Raw genomic sequence first — 14,541 nt, forward strand, 5'->3', positions numbered from 1 at the left:
GGAGGGCATTTGCTGACGAACGTCTTACTGGAAAAGGGTCAACTTCACAAATTGCCTTGCAGCCTAATCGCCCTCATGGATAAAGCTTAGATGTCGCATATATCTCCTCCGTTTCAAATTAACTCAAAGCGACTTATAATTCCTTCATAGATGCCTGAAAATCTCGTAAACGTTGCTATAAAGAAAACTTTTACAACTTCACAAACTGGAGAAAACGTTTACAACAAATTCTAGCTCAATTGAACACCTGTACTGAATAGGAGACTTTGCATGGACAAGTTCGAGTTTCTCTTGTCAGCTAACAGTGGCGAGGCGGTGGACGTGGACCCAAACTAGTATGGCACATGCCTTGCCTGGTGTCCACGTCAGACGCCACCATCCGCGGTCGGTGCATTCATGTTACAGCAAACGACAAATTTGTGCTACATCCGGGCTCTTTTTACATCGAAACATACCAGGGTTTGGTAAAGAAAGCAAAAAGTTTTCCGAAAACTCCAATGTGTTCTACTATATGTTGTAAAAGGGAAAGGCAAATGTAAAGCCATATTAGGCTCGGCAGGATCCCTCATATACAGAGATATAATAAATGTTAAGATAAGGCACAGACAAAGAACAGCGAATGTGTAACTCAAATCAAGGTGAAAACGTTAATGAAAAATCGATAGGTTCTCTTTGGCAAATTCATGGCCTCACATCACAGCAAGCCTCCTGATCTTATTCGGGTAACTCAAATATTATTCTCAAGTAAAGACCAGCCTCACCAGCACGCACGCATATTCTTAATCAGATAGCTGGTATAAACACGAAAAAATCATCTTAGGAGAAAAGCCACTGGAACCTCCATTGTCCTTCCAGACTACAAAGTCTGTGTAAACAGGTATATTTCTGTACGATACTCGTGCCACGCTTGACCGGGGCAAGCAAGACACCATGCGAAGCTCACAGAATGATAAATGTCCCTATGTTCACTGCTGCACGAATTTGTTCAGTGCCGTCACATCCAGTGCTGAAAATTCATTCACAGCAGCAAGAACCGCAAGCCCCAGTTTAATCGCATCATCTTTACTTGGTGCCTGTAGTATCAGCACATCACATGACTCTCAATTGCCTTCATTATTCGGATTGAGAGAGAGGAGGGGAAGAGAACTACCTCAATGTTTAGGGGAAGAACAGGGTCATGGAGAGAGAGCCTCAGCAGGAACCACCCACCATATCCTGAAACCCTTACCTGTGTATAGTAGTATCCATAAAATAAGCAGAAATCCAGATTTCTTGCAGAATAAAAGTTATACATCAAGATCTATATTAATGTTCCGGAAAACAAAGGAAAGAATATGGACATACGCCTTCATAGTTCTTGGGGGCTATATGGAGATTTGGATCTTTGCTGATTGCATTCTCTAAATGCCTCAAGACTGATTCTCCATAGTCACGGAAGGACCTGTAGAGATATCAAATCACAAATCTTTAAAATCTTCACAGGACTTCTTTAGTCATATCTCAATCCTGTATGACCCACAGTGATAACGTGTCAAACAAAAGGGGTAAAGCATTTAACTGAGTTACTGTCACCCCAATCTCTTTTTACCTATGATGACCCATTGTTTTAGTCTTGTAATAAAGCTAAACATTGTTGTACAATAGCCACTCCAACATCCAAAAAAGGAATCTATGTTACCAGGACTAAACTGATGCCCCCGATCCTATTTCACATTACAGCTTATTTCCCTAACTAAACTTGGATGTTTCCATGAGCCAGAAACGATGCATTCGCAGTCAGAGAATTGCAGTATTGATTTGCTTAGATAAAATCACAAGGATTACCCGGGGTTTTTTTAACGGAAAATACAGCCGGGGAAGCCCATACTGAAGGATTGCCCATTTGATTATGGAAAATTCAAAAATGATACCTATCATATTTCTTTTTTTTTCTGAGTCTCCAGGGGGAAAAAACACTGACGGCAGTCAATAAGAATGTCTCATGTTATCTGATCTAACTTACAATTCATTCACATAGATCGTTTCTGTTTAAGTGCACAATACTAGAAAACTACTAGTGCACATATGATGTCTCCTTGAGAAATAACCAAAAAAACATTTCAGAGTTAACATACCCTCCTTTCAAATCTGAATGATTCTGATCAATCTTCAGTCTTATCTCAACTGACACAGCAGCTTCCTCAAGACCCTCAACCAAATCAGTCAAAACTTTACTACCAATACTTGAACCCAGTGTTCTAGCAGCAGCAAGTTTATTCAGAAGTTTGACCTGAGGGAAAAGGAGAAATTTAAGTCTCATATTTGCAAAAGAAGATACAGTCCTCGTTTTTTAAGAAACCATGAAAAATAGCACGCCACAAATTTTAAAAGTATTATGAGTCATGCTAACAAGGAGGGACTAGCCTCATACATCTATAGAACATATATCATTTATAGATTGAATGAGTGAAGAACATAATTTCATGGACAAACTCCTTTACCGGGTAATACAAAAAGACAACTTTCCTTATGCATGAAATGTCGATGTGATTATCCATTTTTCATATTATTCCCCCTTGCATTGTTCGCAAAGTTCAATGAATAGTAGAACAACAGTCCTTACCATAAGGTATGCTCCATCATCAAGCCAGTGGTTCTCTTTCAGTGCTCCATGGCCACTTGTTTCCATGGCTAAATGTGACTCCTCACCAATAGAATTCTGAAAATTTTCCATATTCTAAATCATCCTACTGCTAGTTAACTAGGGGGAGGGGGGATCCAGAGACTAACTCAAACTCAATTACATAGAAAGTATAAACTAACCAGACGAATAGCCTCATCTATTACATTCTTGTACCCTCGTTTGAAACGGTGATGCTTCCCTCCTTAAGAAAAAAAATAGATAAGTAAATGATTATTTACTCAAACAAAGCACAGCATTGTGAACAGTACATACCAAGTTTATTTTCAATAAATACAGTCAATCCATCTGAAGTCACACTATCTGTCACAACTGTAGTTCCTGGATGCTAGCACCAGAGCAACGGATTAGTCAGTGGCAACCAATAAAATAGTACAAAATAAAACATTAAAACTGCAGAAAATAATCTTACTTCCTCAAGAACTATGGCAGCCATCAAAGCAATCAATCGGTTACGGTTCAACTCACGACCACTCGAATCAACAGCAGCAGACCTGCAAAAGGTAAGGTTTAGTCTCCATCCTGTTAGACGTCAGCAGAACCTCAAAGACTAGCTATACTGTACCTGTCGACATCAGTATCAAATATGATGCCTAAGTCTGCCTTGTTATCAAGAACTGCTTGTGTAATAGACTTCATTGCAGTTTTGTCCTCAGGATTGGGAATGTGATTGGGAAACAAACCTAAATATGTGGTGTATAAGAAATGGGAGAAAGGCAATTGCATGAAGAAAGCAATAAGCTATTACCATCAGGCTCAAGGAATTGACTTCCAGTAGTAACAGCTCCTAATGGTTTGAGTACCTTATCCTGATACAAAAACCACAAACATAAAACCATTCTTTTATCAATAGCTAGTTGTTTCAGGAGTATCACTCCTAATGTATTCAGTGGAGAGTTTGGCACTGTAAAAGGAATCAAGCAAAGAAAATTGTGGAACTTTTAATTGGCAAATTACTCTAGGATGGAGTTTTAGAAATGGATCGATACTGACTTGCTCTATAAAGAGCAGACTGAAATTATCGACTGAACATTGGAAAGTAGATTGAATGTTAATGTTATCTGTCCTATATGGTTCAAATTTGCGTGTTCTTGGTTGTGTGTGTGTGTGGGGGGGGGGGGGGGGTGTTAAAATTCAAACTTAAACAATTTGACTTCTCTGGCTGTTACATTAAGGGTCTGGTCTGTTTGCGGCTGCTGTGCCTGCTGCACTTATTATTTGAGGCTGCTATATAGGAAGCAAATAACTGAAGATGTCATAGTTTGTTAGGGAAATCCAATTAAGCCTCTTATTTTTGAGGCTGCTATATAGGAAGCAAATAACGAAGATATCATAGATTGTTAGGGAAATGCAATTAAGTCTAGATAAAATGTGTTACACAACTGTTGAGTTGTTGATTTTCTCACACTTGTTGTGTAAGATTAAACATATTAATATGCAAGATAGATTAGAATAAAAACAGTTAGCCAACATGATTATTTTTGAAAGAAGTTCCAGCAAACAAGATTATCAACAATACATCTCAATGCCAAACAGAGCCTTATCAACCTATTAAACTGCAGAGAGGAGAGTGTGAAGCATTTCAATAGACTGATCAACCATTTGACCGAAGGTAATGATATACAACATAACAATGAACCAAGGCTAAAAAACGAACATTGCTACAGGACATTGGAAGTGTAACACATTACCACAAAAAAACCACCAGCACCATTCCCTGCATCAACGATTATATGCAGTCCCTCCAATGGTTTTTCTAAGGTCAAAGAAAAAAAAAACATAACCATCATAAGTTGTTTCATTAGTTTTTTTTCTGAAGCCTATAAGTTGTGTGATATTAATGTTTGACATTCAATCATTTCAAAAAATTTCACTATATCTATATCCCCATGGACAACAAATTTTTTTGAACACGTGTAGAAACTGATTACCCAAAAACAAACACATAATTTCTGCTGTGTAAAGAAGTGCAGAAAACAAACAACTAAGAATATAAAATAGTATGGTGTCTACAAATCATAACTATAAGATAAAGAAAAACTCAAACAATGAGTTGATAACGTGGTATTGCACAAATCATAAGGGCTTGTTTAGATGGAAGGGGATCTCCTCACCTTCTATCGAAACAGTCCTTAAGGGGCTAAAAAGTGCAACTGGATGACGAAAGGCATAACTAACTGAATTTGATTGAGCACACAAAAGTAATCAAATAGATTTCAGAAATTATCAGTGGGTTAATGCAAGTGTTAGACAAAAAATCCAACAGTGCAAGTCTAGTAAGTCAAAAATGAGTTTTAAAATATAGCACATGAAAGCACCTTTGTCTCCAGCAGATTTACGAACTGCTTGTACAAGATCAGAAGCGTAAATTGACATGTAGTCAACATTAGCCACAACTCCCCTCGAAGCTTCCTCCTGTTCTTTCAGGTTGCCATGTGCAGATTCCTCGTATATTTTGGAAGCACGCTCCAGGATATCTTTGATGTCAGCTTTATTTAGCCCACCATCACTGGTAAAAAACTTGAAACCATTCCGATTGTAGGGAAGATGGCTTGCTGTAAAGTAGAACAATCCCCAAAAGTTAGCTCCCATATATAATTTCCAAACACTTTTTGAAAAGTGAAAATGGTATGAACTTGTGGCTGGAATAGAAAGCTGCAAAAAATGAGCACACATGTATACAACAAACAAACTTCACACGTAGATGCACATTTTATAATACCATGCGTCTGTAACTCCATACAATCACAATATCATATAGGTTATAGGGAAGAATAGAATAGTCATATTCAATAATCATGAAACTACATATGAAGATCATTTATTAAGTGCATTTATTTATCTTCCTTTTGAAGTTTTGAACCTAAACTTCTCCTGGCATCCAATAACATTTAGGGAATGTTTGGATCGCAATAAAGGAAAACTAACAAGCTAGTGCAGAATTGAGGATTGGATAACATAGGAAACCACAAGAATTGTATTAAGAATAGAGTAACACAGCCAGTGTAGGAATCAAACAATATATAAGTTTATGCTAAGTTGGATTTCTGCATCCTGAAGGGTCCCCAAATCAAACATCCAAGCAAAAACCAAAATTGAAGCAATCCAAGCAGTCTGGCAGAGACCGGCACCAAAGTTCAGCAGTGAACTGATTAGCAAACAATAATCATATCTAAAATGAGTTCAGAGTGAGCGCTAATAGCTGACAGAAATGTAACTCGTTAAACGTAGGAGGTGGCTAAATTGGACTTTTCCTATGATACAATGATGCCTTATTTGATTTAAGAAGGTAGCAATAAGTCAAATGATACATCTGACCAAGTTCTACATTTCTACATATACCAGAGTTAAATGAACTGATTTCTTAAATCTGAAAACAGATAAAATCATTTATTACCAAGATAGAAAATTAGAGATATTGAAGTCCCACCATTGCGCATAAGGAGAGATATAAATTCTCTCAGAAACATCCACTAAAATACTGGCAGTTATGGATGTCATGAATCCTGTTTAGTTGCATGCCGCAATTAAAAAAAAAAGTTTGGCACATCAAACAAGTGTTGGACCATCCAAGGTAATCAGATTAGAAAGTAACAATGATCAACCATGCTCAAACTAAATAAACGAAACTCCAATGGATGAAGAAAAATAGTGTTAGTGACATAACCATAACTCATGTGGCAGGTAGCAAGTTTGTATGCCTTTGCAAAGGCCTTACAATTTTGTACATATCAAACTACAGAAAATACCTGTTATCATTATGGCTCCGTCAACAGGTAAATGACTTCTCTCATCTTCCGTAAGTGTACTGTTGAACATTGCAGGTGTTGAAGCCAATCTACATATATGCATAATCCATTGTCAATCTACATAGATGTCTTGTTTTGAGCTGTTAGATTATTAAGTAACGAAGTTATGAGGAAACTATCAAAGCAGAGAAGCTATAGAAACCATTTTATATGACTAGAACTATGCATTGTGGATTCCAAAGAATTGATGTGTGAAATTTATCGGGGAAAGAATCCACAAGACGAGGGAATCAAAGAACACACTTATGGGTGTCTAAATTAGAATGGCTCTATAAACATAAAAGATCTTGCATAAATGTTTGTAAACAAAAATAAAGGTTCAACTCACCCAAACTGTACGATATCATGCCCAGCAGAAGTGATTCCATGAGTAACTGCATTCTGACAACAATAACTTGTTAGTGGCTAATAACACACAAAAAAATGTCAAGTGTGCTGCTCAAACATAGTAAACTTGTCAGATCTGAATATTTTTTGTTTGATTTTTACCATAAAGATGCATTTATAATTAATTATTTATAAAAAACAATGTGAAAAAAAGAGTTAGAAGTAGAACATACTAACAAGGTGAATATAAATCAGATCACGACAAATCCTGTAAACTGCAAACAAGACAACTCTTGCCTTGAGGCATAATGCATCTATTACTGCAAATAAGACAATGATTGCCTTGAGGCACAATGTATCTATCTGAGCGGAAAGGTGTACTTATACTTCAACCCACACCCCACCACCACCACCACACCCCCACACACCCACACCACCAAACGCACAGACATATACATTTTTCCTTAGGAGATGCTGAAATAGGAGCCTGCTTTCATTATTTTATTTAATTGCGCCTGCGTGGCCCTGAAACCATATTGAGTGCATGCACCAACCAGGTCAACACAAAAGCCTAAGCTAATGAGGAAAAGTGGGTAATTCACTTATACTTCACCAACATCAAACCACAAATTCAATTTAAGCATGCACATGACTTCATGTAAGAAGGGATTCTGCCAAATTTTCATATTTACGAGAACTTGCCACCTAGAAACAAATACTAGTACTGAAATATGTCACGCGGCAAACATACAAGTACTTAAATATGTCACACGGTTACAGATGCTTGTTATAACCCTGTTGGAGAAGGCCAAAGCCAAACTATGGAACCATCACTAGTTGAAAGAGGATTTTGGTACCCAATAATAAAGGATTAAAATATGTGTAATTTTGGTTCATAAGATTAATTAAATGAACAAAAAACAGGATCCACCTGCAATTTATGTGCAGAAATTCGTGAATCATGTCCAACAGAGATTCTTAAACGTCTCAAACCATCTGCTTTCTTCCTGTTTAACAGCCATGCAGAAAAAGCTGCAGCTATAGCTTCAGTGGCAGGTTCCGTGAGATTGACAGGCTCACCTTCAACCCCAGCAACAGCAACACCCCGAATATCACTGCCAAAAAAACAGAATAAAAGCATTTCATATATAAAACCTTACAACTGTACTTAAAACAAACTAAGAACATCTTTTTAAGTGTTTAACTGATTCACTCATTAGCACTTTTAACAAATGTGGTAGTCAGTCCCAACATAGCTGTCTCTAAAAGCTAATATTTTTTCAAAAAAAAAAAAGAAGATAAATAAAGCTATTTTTAAATGGCATCAACTTTGTTCTGCCAAATTTCACATTATAAAGGAACAATATCAGTTTAATAATTGCATTACTCCAAAAAGATCATCAGAGGCCGATAAATTAGATCAAATGGTATCTATGGTCCATGGAATGAAGGTATTGCGTTTGATGTTAGTTTTTACAAAATTGCATGACAGAAATACACCAAGTTAACAGAGAAGCAATAAGATTTAAACTGAGAGCACCAATTGCCCCTGCCAACACCAGTGTCAAGTAATTAATTCATGTCGAAAGGAGTGGATCAGAACATAGGATAACATGCATGACAGGTATCGCACATGCTAACATATATCTTCATCTATATGATTTCGACTAGCAAACAGCAAAAGGCTTAACAGTATAATGCTGAATATCTATAACTGTAATATCTGCAGAAGAACGATAATTTATTGCTCAAAGGTATTTTATTATTACCTTCTACAAATATAGTTGCCAAAAGGGTCTCTAGTCCAGTTGGTCAGAGTACCCTGACAGCACTCCTCAGGTCCTGGGTTCGACTCCCCATGGGAGCAAATTTCAGGCTGAGTTAAAAAAAAAAATCCCCTCGTTCGTCCCATATCCAAAGCACTGGGGGGGCACCAACCCAATTCTCACTTGGGCGACAGAAAGACACCGTGTAAGGGTGGGGCAGGGGTTCGGGGGTTTTCTCGGCCTGGTGAGGTCTTCTTCTTATTTGGAATGCTGTGAGGGCAGTCTTAACCCCTTCAGGTCGAGTTTTTTTTTCCTACAAATATAGTTATAGCCCCTTTCTGTGAAAAAAATAACACAGAAAACTAACAGCATCTACTTTATAGGACATTTCGCATAAGTCAATGGTCAAACTTTATAGTCTTTGACCAATAATTTGGGCAGCAATTTTTAACTTTTTTTCTCGAATACGCAGGAGATCTACGTATCATTGCATTATAGAGTACGCCTTATAAATTGGACCGGGGGAGTATTAACTGACAGCTCCCCCCCCCCCCCCTGGTTACCAGGTTAATTAATGTCATAAAGTCCACTCTGACCATCCCTTACCACTGTGCATAAAATACAAAAAAAAAAAAATGAACCTCTGCCTCTGTCAAAACACCTGAGCTATTAACACTCACAAAAGGACCTTTGTCAAAACACCTGAGCAACTAAGTAACAATTACATGGTATTTAAAATGCAACATTCAACCTTAATTTTTCTAATATTATATTTATAAAAAGTAAAATGATACGATATCACTGTAAACAAATTAGATTGTCAAAGGAGCTATATACCTGCCATTTTGAAGCTTCAAAAACTCAACTTTCTCAGAGGAAGAGACAACGGTACCACCTTGAGCAGCTGCAATGAAGTTACTGTAAGCAATATTTCACACTTGGACATGCATGCATATTAAATATACTAATACCAAAAATAAGGACCCAAGCTGTGATCTGACATTGATAGTTACACATTATCTGAAATAAAATCTTCAAAATGAACAAGTGAAAACAATTTCTAACGTAACACTAGTGAGCAACCTGATCAATGAGAGCCTAGAACACACCATTGCAGCTAATGCCTGCTTGTTTGTTGAAGCTAGTCCATAGTGTTGATGTGGTATTTAACCATTTGGCTGAAGAATCAGCCACTGTCAATCTACATTCCTGGAAGGAATGCATGCTGCGGGTATTGAGCGAACAAAAGTCACTGGGATATCTTGTACCATGCCTAGTCCGTGGGTGATGTTGTGCCAAGAATGCATTTTGTATGGTCTTCGCTGATAATGCTGCACAAATTGCCAAATCTATCAGATCTCTCTCTAATGCATAGAAAAAAATAGCGGGCTATAGCGGCACTATAGCTGCTGGACAGGCCTGCCGCTAAGCTATTTGTATTTTTTCCGCTATCACAACTTTCACCGCTATTACACGCTATAGCGCCGCTAAGTTGCATTTGCTATGAAAAATTTCACCGCTATTACGCGCTATAGCGCCGCTATGATAAATTTTCTCAGTCTGACTCTTAAAACTTCATCTTTGACTAGATTATCATTTATCAGTTACAACTAATTTGGTATTTTGAACAATGAAGTTTTCATAACCATGCTATAATGTCACATTAGTACTTAGTAATGTTACCTAGACTTATAAAAACATATTTTTATTCATCAAAAATTCATATTTACCATGTTTTTTTATCAATTACTCGTGTTTTTCATGTATTTTTTATGAAAACGCTATCTGTCATAGCGCCGCTATAGCTGCATAGCTGTTGAAAAAAATTGCCGTTATTTTCAATAGCCCGCTATTTTAAACTTTGCTCTAATGTCAATTTAAGATGTACAAGATAATTGGTTTGTTTTTGTTTGTTCTCAAATACCTTGGATGAATGCATAAATTTTCATCAGCTAAATGCAAGTCACTAAAATTTGTTCCCTTTCTTTCAAAAAAAACCCTTTTTCCCGACTTGGGCACAAGAACGTGGATAGTTAGGTACAACTGAGCTAATGTGCTTTTGATCGGGATGTGGTTTAACCAGGGTGGAATTGTTCACTTGAATATGCATCATGATGAACATCTTATTTGAGCAGAGGCAGATATATTCACAACCTATAGGACCAACACCACATGAAGGCTGAAGTGTTGATTTCAATTTACAAATCCGCTAATTGATCAAAACAGAAAAGGAACCTCATGTGGGACCAGACCGATTTTGGACCACACATGCACCACCATAGATATTCTGTGCTTTCTTCTCTACATCCACCTCTTAGTGAGAGCAGGTTCATGTTGATCCCATTGCCCCACAATGCTCTGACAGTTACTGACAATATTATAGATAATGCTGCTCCCAGCCACCTCATATAACTAGAAAGGTGCATCCCAAATCAACAGTTACTAGTCTTCTAATAAGGTATCATTCTGAAGTAATTTATTTAAACAAATTTACAAGCATAATGAAGGATATTCAAGAGGTTGTTGCAAACTTTCTGCCCTTTTAATTTCAAACATAACCAGTAACTAATTGACAGAAGCAAGGATCATGTACTCAGTCACAGAAACAAACAATTAACGAGAAGCAGCAAACATATTCAAATATGTTAACTATTCGGTCACATTAAGGACACTTATCAACAATTCAGAGCCTGAAGGTATCTTAACGAACTGCTAGCTTAATCTTTTCTTTGACATGTTGATACAAATCTTGAACGAAAGGTGTGCTTAGCCTAGCAAAGAATGTTTTCTCGACATAACGAATGCATACAACACAAGTTTATGTTCCTTGTTCTCAATGACAGACAGCAAAAGGTGTCCAACCTCATTCTTCTCTTTCCCCTTACAAAGGGCACAGAGTGGGATAGGCATCATCCTATCCTTCACTATAACCAATGGAAACATATAGATTATAGAGTTGAGTTCTCTGTAGCCACTAGCCAGTATTTGGACATCTCCTTTAAGCAATTGTGGATGGAACAGGCAGGAGTTGTATTCAAATCTCTACTCTCTACATAGTATTAAAAGAAATTCTTCCATAAGCCGTTCCTTCCACCCAATGAAAGGTGGGGTCTGAGCCATTCCTGCACCTCTCCCAAGGCTAGCCATGACTCAACCAACATTGTTAGATGTTATGATCATCTAAAGGCCAAGATTAATTCAAAGAGTCCATAACAAATACAACAGTAGTCGCAAGCCGCCTGTCACCGCAAATCCACAGCCCAGGCCTAAGTTTTCAGACCTAAGGTCCATGTGGGACGCACATGTTACTAGGGCAGGCCGAATGTAGCCTAGTTCACTAACTTGTTTTTTGTTCTCTTTTAATTTAAGCCGTTGGGTACATAGGAACAGGCTGAGAAAGAGTTTTAGATTTAAGTTCCTGGCTTCATTCTACAATTTTTAAAAGCAATGTTTTAAATATATACAAATAATATTATTGCCTAAAAATGATATGTAAATTTCCCAAAAAATAAGTTTAGACCATATTTAGTCGACTTGGACATGCTAAAGGTTTTTCTCCTGCTCGGTTTCTCTTTCAAACAGTTTCCCTGATTTCCGAAACATCTTACGAGAGGAACAACGTCCATAGCTACGATATCTGAAGCCCACGCTCGTACCCTCCCGAACCTTCCTAGGCTTATAGGGATAGATAGAGTAGCCGATCCATGGGTTCGGGTTCGCCTACTATTCGATTCGGCCGGACAAATCGAAAATGCTGTACAGCGCCACAGCACGGATTAGACAAGTGGGAGCGGTGGAGGAAGTGGGGATGAACTCACCTGCCATGGCTGCGCGCTCGTGCGGAGGCCGCCTCCTCGGCTTGGAGCTCAGTGGGGGCGGAGAGCACGAGGGAGGGAAGCAGAGCAGCGCTGGAGGGGTCGTTGGAGCCGATGGGTGTACTTCTGTAGTTATCGGTGGAGCTGAGATGCGGCACCGCCGGCAGGAAGTTGCAGGGCAAAATTCGGTGAAATCGCCGTGATTCCCTCACGAATCACGATCGATCTGGAACCCGCAGTCACCCACACCCACCCCACACTCCCACAGGAGAAGTGAGGCCGGAGAGGAAAATTCTCTCTCTCGGCCCAGCTAAAGCCCCTGTTGGGCTCCGGCTCCGCGGGCTTCGGATTCACGCTACAATGTTGGGCCTTGTTTACTTCTAAAATTTTTTGCAAAATAGGAATAGTAGCACTTTCGTTTGTATTTGATAAATATTGTCCAATTATAGACTAACTAGGCTCAAAAGATTCGTCTCGTCAATTCTGACCAAACTGTGCAATTAGTTTTTATTTTCATCTATATTTAATACTTCATGCATACGTCTAAAGATTCGATGTGACGGCTGAAAAATTTTGCAAAAATTTTGGGAAACTAAACAAGGCCTTGGAAGAATCAATCCATCCCGTCGAGCTGCCTTATCCGCGTCGAAAGAAGCAGGTAACCTAAGTTTAGTTTGCGAAATTGTATAATTAATTATTTTTTATTTATATTTTATATTTTATACATGGGTTTTAAGATTTAATAGATGAAATAAATTGAGAACTAAGGCCTAACCTCTACCTGTCATCTGTCGTTCCCTCAATAGGCGACTCATTTGAAAACCGGTCTCCAACGCAATACCTTTAGCTTCCAACAGAGTACCTATACGGAAGACTTATTTTGGGTATAAAGAACCGAGAACCGTACCGAAAATATCAAAACCGAATTTTTCGTACCTTGTTCGGTTCCTAATTCTAAAGAACCAAAGTTACCGATACATTCAGTACTATACCTCGAGGAACCGAATTTACTGAAATATGCTGAGTTTGAGTGTAGTTATATTATTAATAGCATTAGTTTAGTTTATTATATTTTGTATATGTAGTACTCTACTCATATAATCTTGTTGACTTGTATATATATGTATTTGACACTACTATTCTTGTATTTTGAGTTAAGCTTGTTGGAGATAGTCTTACCACTGCAAACATCCATGGACACTGCGCCCTCGCCCTCTCGCTCCCTCCTAGCCCCAGCTCAGCAATCCCATCCACAGCTTCCCGCCTCTGCCTCCCACGCCAAGAAACCTCCTACCAGCTTAACTTATTTGTTTAGGTCTATCAGCTGAATCTGTCAACCATTCAACAATATTTTTCTCTCATAATAAATCAGTCAATAGTACTTTTTATCATGAGCTAAATGAACAAGACCTTGTCGACGCATCGTCACTTCGCATCCGGCCTTCTCTACAGCCGCGCAGGGTCGTGCCAAGAATATTCCCATCGCGGACACCGATGAGCCTGTCGCTGGAGTCCGCGTCACTAATCGTCGCCTCTCTTACCGCCTTGATGGTGCGCCATTCGAGTTTAGTATAGCTACACTTGAGGCCCCACGTGCATGGCCTGTAGCTCTCCGTGAGGCCCTATTCCTGCCGTTCGGGCCTGAGGACATGCCACGCCTGTGGACGGGAAGGAAGCCCTCCTAAAGAGCCGCAAGGAGCTTCTAGAGTTTGGCTCATTCGTATTGCCACCACCACCGGGCAAAGAAGGGGGTGAAGCCTTTACAAGAAGTTTAACACATGCCATACTTTTCTCTAGAAGATTTAGGATTTGGTTAGTATAGCTACACTTGAGGCCCCACGCGCATGGCCCGTAGCTCTCCGTGAGGCCCTATTCCTGCCGTTCGGGCCTGAGGACATGCCACGCCTGTGGACGGGAAGGAAGCCCTACTAAAGAGCCGCAAGGAGCTTCTAGAGTTTGGCTCGTTCGTATTGCCACCACCACCGGGCAAGAAGGGGGTGAAGCCTTTACAAGAAGTTTAACACATGCCATACTTTTTCTCTAGAAGATTTAGGATTTGGAGTTGACAGATTTACTCTTATTAAGCCTGCTAAGCTCAGCAGGAGAATGGTCGATCCACGTGTCCCCTGTACGGCATCCCGTAA

General features: G+C 39.0%; 1 protein-coding gene across 2 annotated transcripts; it reads right to left on the minus strand.

Moving 5' to 3' along the window:
* Nucleotides 612-12,671, minus strand: LOC110432426 (phosphomannomutase/phosphoglucomutase). Of its 2 annotated transcripts, XM_021452820.1 has the most exons (18): nucleotides 12,401-12,671; nucleotides 9,692-9,913; nucleotides 9,420-9,486; nucleotides 7,748-7,931; nucleotides 6,818-6,870; nucleotides 6,430-6,518; nucleotides 4,999-5,235; nucleotides 4,372-4,436; nucleotides 3,429-3,489; nucleotides 3,246-3,363; nucleotides 3,093-3,174; nucleotides 2,936-3,008; nucleotides 2,803-2,864; nucleotides 2,603-2,698; nucleotides 2,115-2,269; nucleotides 1,345-1,441; nucleotides 1,151-1,228; nucleotides 612-1,073 (listed from the first exon to the last, which is right to left on the minus strand). In XM_021452820.1, the coding sequence occupies exons 1-18, from the start codon at nucleotides 12,405-12,407 to the stop codon at nucleotides 966-968; spliced, it is 1,854 nt and encodes a 617-aa protein (XP_021308495.1). In that variant the 5' UTR covers nucleotides 12,408-12,671; the 3' UTR covers nucleotides 612-965. The 2 variants fall into 2 exon arrangements, with proteins under 2 accessions (XP_021308495.1, XP_021308496.1); XM_021452821.1 differs by lacking the exon at nucleotides 9,692-9,913.

The sequence above is a fragment of the Sorghum bicolor genome, chromosome 2 (assembly GCF_000003195.3).
Source record: "Sorghum bicolor cultivar BTx623 chromosome 2, Sorghum_bicolor_NCBIv3, whole genome shotgun sequence".
Classification (NCBI taxonomy): domain Eukaryota; kingdom Viridiplantae; phylum Streptophyta; class Magnoliopsida; order Poales; family Poaceae; genus Sorghum; species Sorghum bicolor.